Source organism: Ovis canadensis, chromosome 2 (genome assembly GCF_042477335.2).
Source record: "Ovis canadensis isolate MfBH-ARS-UI-01 breed Bighorn chromosome 2, ARS-UI_OviCan_v2, whole genome shotgun sequence".
NCBI lineage: Eukaryota > Metazoa > Chordata > Mammalia > Artiodactyla > Bovidae > Ovis > Ovis canadensis.
In genome coordinates, this window is record NC_091246.1 from 240098604 (window position 1) to 240110029 (window position 11426).

At 47.3% G+C, this 11426-nt stretch overlaps 1 protein-coding gene across 10 annotated transcripts in view; it reads right to left on the reverse strand.

Moving 5' to 3' along the window:
• Positions 1-10170, reverse strand: part of AZIN2 (antizyme inhibitor 2) — a 43947-nt gene extending 33777 nt beyond the window's left edge. For 3 of the 10 annotated variants that reach the window (XM_069574732.1, XM_069574731.1, XM_069574734.1), the window contains exons 1-4: positions 9997-10144; positions 9787-9904; positions 9008-9185; positions 7017-7190 (exon numbers count right to left, since the gene is read on the reverse strand). In XM_069574732.1, the coding sequence (XP_069430833.1) occupies positions 7017-7190; positions 9008-9112 (279 nt within the window). In that variant the 5' untranslated portion in view covers positions 9113-9185; positions 9787-9904; positions 9997-10144. Of the gene's footprint in view, positions 1-7016; positions 7191-9007; positions 9186-9310; positions 9402-9786; positions 9905-9996 lie in introns of all 10 variants that reach the window. The other 7 variants (XM_069574730.1, XM_069574736.1, XM_069574733.1 and 4 more) reach the window with 7 other exon arrangements.
• Positions 10171-11426: the final 1256 nt, after the last annotated feature.

The following is an 11426-nucleotide window of genomic DNA, read 5'->3' on the forward strand; positions in this document are numbered from 1 at the left end:
CTCCCTATTCCCTGAGACATAACAACCCAACCATACTGAAATTAAGCCAATTAATAATCTTACAACAACCTATAGGTATTCAAGTGAAAAGTAGAGCTATCCCTTAAGAAACTAGCCACCCCAACCTTCAGCAACAACCACCCTGATCAACCACCAGCCATCAACATCGAAGCAAGACCGTCCACCAGCAAAAAGATTACAACTCACTGAAGCCTCAGATGATAGTTAGCATTTTTTAGAAATAAAATATTTTTGACTTAAGGTATGTTTTTTTAAGACATAATGCCACGGCACATTTAATAGACTACAATATAGTATAAGCATAGCTTTTATATGCACTGGGAAACCAAAATATTTACGTGACTCATTTTATTGTGACCTTTCCTGTAGTTGTCTGGAACCTAACCCACAATATCTCTAAGTTATGCCTGTGTTTTTAAAAAGACTACATTTCAATGGATGCAACTAGAAATTATTATACTAAGTGAAGTAAGTCAGAAAGAGAAAGACAGATACTGTAAGATGTTACTTTTACATGTAGAATCTAAAACATGACACAAATGAGCCAACCTAAGAAACAGAAATAGAATCAGGGACATAGAGAGTGAACTGGCGGTTGCCAAGGGGATGGGGTGTGGGAGAGGGTTGAATTGGGAGTTTGGGATTAGCAGATGCAAACTGGTATACAGAAAAAGGCCCTACTGTACAGCACAGGGAACTATATTCAATATCCTGTGATAAATCATAATGGAAAAGAATATGAAAAATGATATATATATGTATAACTGAGTTACTTTATTGTATAACAGTAATTAATACAATATTGCAATTTAAATATACTCCAATTACAAATAAATTCTAAAAACTTAAAAAAAAAAGAATGTTTCAAATGGGGAGTTACTGTTCAGTGTGTATAGTGTCAGTTCTGCAAGAAGAATAAGTTCTAGAGATCTGCTGTACAACACAGTGCCTATAGTTAACAATTCCTTGTTGTTCAGTCGCTCAGTTGTGTCCGCCTCTTTGCGATCCCATGGACTGCAGCACGCCAGGCTTCCCTGTCCTTCACCATCTGAGTTATTTATATACGTAAAAAAATTGTGAGGAAAGATCTCACATTAAATGTTCTCTCCACACACACACACACACACACACACACACGCACACACTCCAAAAAAACAGTACAAAACAAACAAAGCCTTTTTTCATGGTAAAAGCAAAAAAAAATAGGAGGATTAAGGAACGTCCCCTACAAGGTCTAAATGCATCAACACAGACAGATCTCCAAAGTCTGCTGACTTTTAAAGCCACTGAGGCACAGTGCCTACCAGATGAATATTTTATATTTTGTTACAAAATCACAGCATACTTTGTATATTTTCTATGGATCACATTTGTAACTATTTTTAGAAGATCGCCACCAAACTCAAACTCCGAATGTTGATTATCTCTGGAGATATAAAGCTGATGTTCAAACTTCTCTTCTGCAGATGAATCAATGTATTATTTGAATAATTCAAGATGAGTGTTTAGTATAAAGTGCTCACTGGATCCTGCCGATCACTGGGGACATTGGTAAGAGGAAATTCCTTGAAATGATGAGTGGAGGTCAGGAAGCAGTGGCTTAAGAAGTGGGTGCTAAGGGAAAGAGACAAGTGAGTATAGATAAGTGAGTGTAGACAACTCAGTTTGGTTTTCAAGAGGGAGCAAGGGATTGGACTGGGGGGAAATGTGGTGTCCAGAGAAGGCTTTTCAAGATGGGAGGATGCTGAGGGAGACAACAAGAGAGGGCAAGGGATGGGGCAGGAGAGATGACAGAAGGTCCTTGGGAAGGTGGGTGGGTGGACCAAAGCCCCAGATGAGGAATGGCTGGTGCCCTTGACCCTGGAGCCTGTCTGGGGCATATCTGTACACAAAGCCCCAGCTCGCGCCTGTCCCTTGGCCATGCATGTGAGTGCATGCTTAGTCACATCCAATTCTTTGCGACCCCATGGACTGTAACCCGCCAGGCTCCTCTGTCTGAGGGATTTCCCAGACAAGAATACTGGAGTAGGTTGCCATTTCCTTCTCCAAACCGTCTTCCCAACCCAGAGACTGAACTCATGTCTCCTGTGTTTGCAGGTGGATTCTTTACCACTGAGCCACTCGTGAAGCACAAAAGCATGGTGCTGTACAGGGTGGCCACCAGCTCTAGCCTACCAGAAGAGGGCAGCCTCGGCCTTCCAAGAAAAGCTGTACCACCTCGACGTAAAAGCACCCAAGGGCTAGGTGATCCCACCTACCCAGGAGGGGTCCCATCTCTGCCATCCCCTCCCCAAGAACCTTCATGAAGACAGCAGCCATGAAGTCAGAGAGGCCCTCACGATACTCAAGCGGCCCTTCCCTGGGCATCCCTCAAACCTCTGGGCCTCCTTCCCTTATATGCTAACTGCTTCCTCATGGGACTGTTGTCAGAATCACTGTGATAATAATTACTTTACAGAGTTGTTTCGAGAATCAAATGAGATCATGTACAGAAAGCGCTTGGCAGACAGCCTGGCATAACAGATGCCCTCAGCAAACAGTAGATGCTTTTAACATTCCCCACTGACTTCTAAGCCCTAACACCACAGTTTCGCTCTTTGAAGGCCAGTCCTGAAGCTTGAGGGCCAGCACAGGGCCCACCTCTAGGTTTCCAGAAGCAGAGGAGTCTAGTCAGTGAGGTTTGGTCTTGTTCTTCACCCCTACACCAAGCAGGCTGGAAAAGGGTCCCCTTCCGCCTCGGTCAGAGCAGAGACTCTGAGAGCTGCAAAGGGCAAGTCCTGGCTTTGCCATCAGTAAGTTCGGTGCAGCTGGTCCCCAATTTCCTCAACGGCAGAATGGCAATCTCCCCCTCAGATACCTCACTGGGTCTTATGTAGGGCATACATGAAACTAGGCGCGCAAAACAAGAGCTGATGCAAAGGGGCTTCATGGGTGACAAAAGAGAGATTTATCTGCAACTAAGGACACTGATGGGTATCTCTGATAAAGGCGAACCTGCTCACTCCAACCCCCACCATTGGTGCGCACCTATCCTCCACTCAATCCCTCCATCCCTGCATGCTGCCCAGGCAAACTCTCCTTCTGTCTCCTCCAGGATCCCTTTCTAGAATCCTTACAACACCCAGCCATATTGCTGACCAGAATTTAAAAGGGGTTCCCTCTCAAAACAATCATTACTAACTGTTAAAAAAGTAACAGTAATAACAATATCACAAACCAATGCCCACCAGGCTTTCTCCCACCTCAGGGCCTTGGCACTTGCTGGTCCTTTTGCCTGGAATGCTCTTCCCCTAGTTATCCACCTGGATTGATCCTTTGCTTTCTTAGAATAAGTTCAGATCTCAGTGAAGCCTTCCTTGGCCAAACTTTCTAAAAGTACAACCCTCTCTCCCAACAACCATGTCTCTTCCCTACTTCCCTTTCCCGCCGTAATTTTCTCCACAGCATTTACCATCTAAACTACCATAGATTTTCATTGTTTGCTTGTTCTTTAGAAAGCAACTTCCATGAAGGAAGAATCTTTTTTTTGTTTTGGTCACTTGCTAAGTTCCACTGAGAAAAGAACTTGACCCCACAGTAGGTGCTCAATAAACACTTGCTGAATGCATAACTATGTCAAACCTGTCTATGTCTTGGCGGAAACTCTGTCTCACAGGAAACTCTATAGCTAAAAGACTTTATCAAGTGAGAACAGAATGAAGATAGATAAGCTGTGCATTCAACTCAATGACAACAGAGTCTGTTTTACTCAATACTGTATTGCCAGCTAAGTAAGGCTTTCTTATCTCTCCTTGCTATTCTCTGGAACTCTGCATTCTGATGCTTATATCTTTCCTTTTCTCCTTTGCTTTTCACTTCTCTTCTTTTCACAGCTATTTGTAAGGCCTCCCCAGACAGCCATTTTGCTTTTTTGCATTTCTTTTCCATGGGGATGGTCTTGATCCCTGTCTCCTGTACAAGGTCACGAACCTCCGTCCATAGTTCATCAGGCACTCTATCTATCAGATCTAGTCCCTTAAATCTATTTCTCACTTCCACTGTATAATCATAAGGGATTTGATTTAGGTCATACCTGAATGGTCTAGTAGTTTTCCCTACTTTCTTCAATTTAAGTCTGAATTAGGCAATAAGGAGTTCACGATCTGAGCCACAGTCAGCTCCTGGTCTTGTTTTTGTTGACTGTATAGAGCTTCTCCATCTTTGGCTGCAAAGAATATAATCAATCTGATTTTGGTATTGACCATCTGGTGATGTCCATGGGTGGAGTCTTCACTTTATTGTTGGAAGAGGGTGTTTGCTATGACCAGTACGTTCTCTCGGCAAAACTCTATTAGCCTTTGCCCTGCTTCATTCCATATTCCAAGGCCAAATTTGCCTGTTACTCCAGGTGTTTCTTGACTTCCTACTTTTACATTCCCGTCCCCTATAATGAAAAGGACATCTTTTTTGGGTGTTAGTTCTAGAAGGTCTTGTAGGTCTTCATAGAACTGTGCAACTTCAACCTCTTCAGCGTTACTGGCTGGGGCATAGACTTGGATTACTTTGATATTGAATGGTTTGCCTTGAAAACAAACAGAGATCATTCTGTCATTTTTGAGATTGCATCCAAGTACTGCATTTCGGACTCTTTTGTTGACCATGATGGCTACTGTATTTCTTCTAAGGGATTCCTGCCCACAGCAGTAGACATAATGGTCATCTGAGTTAAATTCACCCATTCCAGTCCATTTAGTTCACTGATTCCTAGAATGTTGACATTCACTCTTGCTATCTCCTGTTTGACCACTTCCAATTTGCCTTGATTCATGGACCTAATATTCCAGGTTCCTATGCAATAGTGCTCTTTACAGCATTGGACCTTGCTTCTATCGGACCTTGCTTCTACGCTCAATAAAGGACAGAAATAGTATGGACCTAACAGAAGCAGAAGATATTAAGAACAGGTGGCAAGAATACACGGAAGAACTGTACAAAAAAGATCTTCACAACCTAGATAATCACGATCATTCATCTAGAGCCAGACATACTGGAATGTGAAGTCAAGTGGGCCTTAGGAAGCATCACTACAAACAAAGCTAGGAGAGGTGATGGAATTCCAGCTGAGCTATTCTGAATCCTAAAATATGATGCTGTGAAACTGCTGCACTCAATATGCCAGCAAATTTTGAAAAAGTCAACAGTGGCCACAGGACGGGAAAAGGTCAGTTTTCATTCCAATCCCAAAGAAAGGCAATGCAAAAGAATGCTCAAACTACCGCACAATTGCATTCCTCTCACACACTAGTAAAGTAATGCTCAAAATTCTCCAAGCCAGGCTTCAGCAATACGTGAACCATGAACTCCCTGATGTTCAAGCTGGTTTTAGAAGAGGCAGAGGAACCAGAGATCAAATTGCCAACATCCGCTGGATCATCGAAAAAGGAAGAGAGTTCCAGAAAAACATCTGTTTCTGCTTTATTGACTATGCCAAAGCCTTTGACTGTGTGGATCACAACAAACTGTGGAAAATTCTGAAAGAGATGGGACTATCAGACCACCTGACCTGCCTCTTGAGAAACCTGTATGCAGGTCAGGAAGCAACAGTTAGAACTGGACATAGAATGACAGACTGGTTCCAAATAGGAAAAGGAGTACGTCAAGGCTGTATATTGTCACCCTGCTTATTTAACTTATATGGAGAGTACATCATGAGAAATGCTGGGCTTCAGGAAGCACAAGCTGGAATCAAGATTGTTGGGAGAAATATCAATAACCTCAGATATGCAGATGACACCACCCTTATGGCAGAAAGTGAAGAACTAAAGAGCCTCTTGATGAAAGTGAAAGAGGAGAGTGAAAAAGTTGGCTTAAAGCTCAATATTCTGAAAACGAAGATGGCATCTGGTCCCATCAATTCATGGCAAATAGATGGGGAAACAGTTGCTGACTTTATTTTGGGGGGCTCCAAAATCACTGCAGATGGTGATTGCAGCCATGAAATTAAAAGACACTTACTCCTTGGCAGAAAAATTATGGGCAACCTGGACAGCATATTAAAAAGCAGAGACATTATTTGTCAACAAATATCCATCTAGTCAAGGCTATGGTTTTTCCAGTAGTCATGTATGGATGTGAGAGTTGGACTATAAAGAAAGCTGAGCACCAATGAATTGAGGCTTTTGAACTGTGGTGTTGGAGAATACTATTGGGAGTTCCTTGGACTGCAAGGAAATCCAACCAGTCCATCCTAAAGGAGACCTGTCCTGGGTGTTCTTTGGAAGCAATGATGCTAAAGCTGAAACTCCAGTACTTTGGCCACCTCATGCGAAGAGTTGACTCATTGGAAAAGACTCTGATGCTGGGGGGGATTGGGGGCAGGAGGAGAAGGGGACGACAGAGGATGAGATGGCTGGATGGCATCACCAACTCGATGCACATAAGTTTGGGTGAACTCCAGGAGATGGTGATGGACAGGGAGGCCTGGCGTGCTGCGATTCATGGGGTCGCAAAGAGTTGGACACGACTGAGCGACTGAACTAACTAACTAACTAACCAACGAGAGCAGGAGGGAATTAAGACAATAGCATTAATCAAATCAGAAAGGCAGCAGAACTGGCAACAATAACAAAACTCTAAGAGGATTAGTTAAAAAAAATACAGCCACACATTAATATTATAAAAGAAAAAAATAAAACCAACGATAGAAAGGTGTTTTTGTTTTGTTATGCCTTAATTACTAGAATATCACATATAGCTCTATGCCAAGAAGTTTTAAAATCTCCATTAAAAAGGTGACCCACGTGCCCAGGGACACATCTGATTCCAATGTGGAACTTAAAGGCTGGCAGATTCCTCCCTCATCCCTTAAACTCCTCCCAAGTGGGTGGCCCCTCCCAGAGGACAGGGGCCATCACAGGTACTCCTGCTTCCCCTGGTCCACCGGATTGCAGCAGCTGTAATCGGGCCAGGTGTGCGCATTCAGTAAGTCAGTTTGCAGGCAGGGGATGGAGGCTCACCTTGTTGGCACAGCTGAAGCCCAGCCCCAGCTCGGCCAGGACCTTCAGCACGCCAGGGCTGCTGTTGCACTTGACAGCGTAAAAGGATCGGACTCGAGGCAGGCACTTCAGAAAGCAGAAGTGCTTCCTCACCACGGCACCCAGGTCGGCCACGAACAAGGCAGCGACCTCTTCCTGTACAAGAAGACGGGTGAAGACGAGACCCCACTCAGCTCCCTGCTAGTGCATGCCACCCACGTTCCCCCCAAGTACCCTGCTCTAAAATTCTCTGGGGCTCCTCAAGAGGTTCTGTGATCCAGCTCCAGTCCCTCCCCTCATGGCAGCTCAAACTCCAGCTCTGTCTTCCATCATTTCCCACCTCCCACCCTTTATTGTCACCATGCCTCCATGTAGAATACCCTGTCCCCGTAGGAGTCTGGCAAATTCTTAATCTACCTTCAAGTTTCAGCTGAAATGCCACCTGCCCCCAAACCAATAAGGCAATTCTGCCTTTAATGCTCGCACTGCATTTTGCACATGTTGCCAGAGTATCAGAACTGGGTATATACACATCTGTCTCCTCCAGACCAATTCCTTGAAGACCAAAGCTATGGCCTTCAGCCACTGGCTTTCCTGTTGAGGAGCTCAATGAAGCCTTGAGGTAGTCCCACTGTAGAACTGCAGCCCAAACCTGTGGATAACCGGCTGGACGTGTATGAGGCCATGGGTGAGACCACATTATTTAAACTTTTCCTGTGCCTCAGTTTCCCTTTTATGCGACACCTTTTTACTGATGCCCACTTGGCATCTGATCAAGCATATTTATGCAAGTATGCTAAATAAGGTACAAAGATGAACAGACAGGGCTCTAGCCCTAAAGGGGCTTGGGTCTGGAAAGGAACTAACCCTGCAAGCAATTACAAGCCCATTCAGGAAATGCTAAGCAGGAGTTTCTACAAAATGCAGAGGGAGAAGTACAAAACCTGCCTGGGGCAATCAGGAAGAGGTGACAGATGAGTGATAAGCAAAGAGCAGAAACAGGCATTAGAGAAGGAAATGGCAACCTACTCCAGTGTTCTTGCCTGGAGAATCCCAGGGATGGGGGAGCCTCGTGGGCTTCTGTCTATGGTGTCGCACAGCGTCGGACACGACTAAAGCGACTTAGCAGTAGCAGCAGAAATAGGTAAGAGGCAGAGAGGCTGGGAGAAGGGTGTTCCATGCATAAGGAACAGCCTGGACAGCAGAGTGATAATGGAGCACATGGAATCACTGGGGAACATGAGCAGAGTAGTTCAGTTCAGATGGAGCACGATACATACCCAGGGAAAAGCCAGAAATGGGGCTATGAAGGCAGAGGGGTTCTGACTTGGATCCTGTAGGCACTGGGAAACTGCCAAAGAATTTAGATTTTGAGCAGGGCTGTGATAAAGTTGGAGGGGGTGGGATGAGGCAGGGAAAAGCTTAGGAGGGTTATCGAGAGATGAGGCCTAAACTCCAAAGTGAGGTTCCAGAAGAGCACGTGTGTGCGTGCGAAGTCCCTTCAGTTGCGGCTGACTTCTGCGACCCCATGGACTGTAGCCCGCCAGACTCCTCTGTCCATGGGGATTCTCCAGGCAAGAATACTGGAGTGGGTTGCCATGACCTCCTCCAGGGGATCTTCCTGACCCAGGGATTTAACCCTTGTCTCTTATGTCTCCTGCACACTGAAGGATAATTTAAGGAGGCTGAATTTACAGAACTTGGTGGTGCCCAGGTGCAGGAGAGAAAGTGAGGATTCCCAGGTTTCTGACTTAGAGGGCTGTGTAGACGACGGTAGTGTTGTTCATGAAAGTGGAGGACACAGGAGGGGCAGGACTGGGGCAAGGACCAGGAATTTGCAGATAAAATGAGCCCCTCTCTTGCAAACAGCAAGGACTGAATACCAAATGAGTGAAAAGAAGCAGATGAGGGCCCTAGGGGGCAGCCGAGCCTGCTATGAGAATGGAGGTCCCGCCCCCACCCCAGACCCTCACCGCGGTGGCCTGTGAGGCCCCCAGAGTGAGCTCCTCCAGCAGGTCTCGGGTGCTGAAACCCTCCTCCACCATCACAAAGTCCGTTTCTCTCAGGTAGCCAGCCATGCCGAGGGGGAGAACCCGATGGGCTGGATGGTGTTGCCGCTGCCTCGGGCCGCCTTAGAAAGTATGCAATACACTGCGGGAGGAGAGTGAGGGACGGCTGGGGCACTGGCCTCAGCTGCGCCCCGCCCCTCCCCAAGCCAGGGCACCCAGTTCTGTCACACCCTGCCCCCAGCACAAGCCTGGGGAACTTAGGCTCACTGGGGAAAGTGAGGACGATCAGGACTTCTGGCCTGGGACTGGGTATTATATGCCTAGGTGTCATTGCCTCTCCGAGCCTCAGTTTCCCCATCTGTAAAATGGATGAATTGCTTTGGCGATCCTTTCCAGTTCTGAAATTAGGGTTTTGGTTAAAAGGGAAAGAATGAGAGGGAAAGGGCAGGACAACCGGGGGGAGAAGTTTCCAGGTGCGCCCCCTATCAGGACCACGCCCACTTAAAGGGGCTGCAGGTGGCCCCACCAAGGAGTCTCAGCTCTCTAACCCTGGATATGGCCGACCCGCTCTCAGAGGCTAGTTTCACCGTTTGTAAAGTCGGGGGCGGGCTGGTCCTGACGTGCTAGGATTCTAAGCATGCATAGGAGCGTCACATGTGGGTGGGGGCCGCGGACTGAGGTTCTGTCCTGGTGAGCCCTCCTGAGTGCAGAGCCGAGGTCCCGCCCCCACAAAACCCCCTTACCAAGCCCCGTGCTCCTTCGCGGGGGCCAGAGCCAGGCGCGCTGCTAGGGGGGGTCGCCGGTGACCTCGAAACCTGTGCAACACCCCGAGGAGTGGCAGTTGCGGAGCCGAGGCCCCTGCTGAGAGAAGGCAAGAGTAGCCAGGGAGCAGGTCAGCACCAGAGCCGAGAGCGCCCGCTCCCGAGGATCCCCGAGGGTCTCCCAGCACTCGCCTTAAAACGCATTTACACGGCTTCGGCCCATAGGTCTCCCCAGCGAGTGAATCGGATCCTCGGCGCCTCCGCTCGCTCGCTCCCCCCGGCTCGGGCCCCGCGGCCTGCGCCCCGCCCGCCCAGCAGCCACCGACCCCCCCCACGCCCCGCCTTCCACCCGCCACCCACTTATATAAGCCCCGCCCAGACCCCACCCCTGGCACACAAGCCCCGCCTCCACTCTGCGGCCCCCTCCGTAGCCCTGGCAACGGGGTGCGCCGTCCCATTGGTCGATTCCGACATAAAGCCTTCAACTCTGCTAGTCAGCTTCGCAAACCTGAGCCTCAGTCCCACGGAGACCCCTCCGCGACTCCCCTACGCTGGTAAATCGGTACTGCAGGACCGCCAGCTCAGAATCCTGATCGTCTACGCCATGGGACCCTTAGCTCCTGGATCTTGGGTCTTAGAGAATGGGCAGAAAGCCAGATTTACTATTCGCTCTGAGAAGCCTCTTCTGACGATGCCTCTCTTCTCTGATCTGGTGAACTGCCCACTCGTCCCTGGAAGCCCAGGCCAAATGTCATCTGCTTGTATTACTTTTCTCATCAAGTCCTTTTCATTTGTCTCTTCCAGCATCCTCCAATTCAAAACCCAGATGAAACGTCTTCAACGATGCTTCTTGTCATTTTCCCAGCTCAGGGCAATCCCTCCCTTCATCCCATCTGAATCGGGCAAACTCCTACTCACTTCTCAAGTAAAATGTGTCCCTCTCTCCAAATAGCGTTCTCTGACTTTCTCAAAAGAGTTTCTTCTTTTATATCTAATGAACTCCTGCTCCTGCGCATCTATCAAATTACAGTATGTCACCTCCCCCGTTGAGCCTACCAAGACTTTCCTAGCTTGGAGAAGCAACGGAATTCACAGCACTTACCTCTGGGTGGACTCCTTTTTCCGCTTTTGTTTCCTCATCTTATAGCATGAGATTCCTGTTGTTTTACACTGCTTGTTTGGTTACACTGCCCGGTTGGTTTGAGAGCTCCCAAGAGCAGGAACTGAGTGCCTGCCTCCTCAGAGTGCCCAGAACCTGGCATAAACAAGAGTGCTGAGGAAGATTCAATATCTCTGCTATTCAAAATCGAACTGAAACGTTCATCTGAAACTGTAATTGTACTAGAACAGCCAAGACATTCTTGAAAAAAGAAGAGGATGTCTTCTACAAGATAGCAAAGTATTTTATAAAGGAAATGGCAACTCACTCCAGTATTCTTGCCTGGAGAATCCCATGGACAGAGGAGCCTGGTGGGCTACAGTCTACGGGGTCGCAAAGAGTCGGACACAACTGAGCGACTTTACACACACACATGGTCTTTAAAGCAGCATGGTGCTGGTGCAGGAAAAGGCAGTGGTAGAACAGAATAGAGTTTAGAACAGTCTTGTGCATGTTGGAGAGT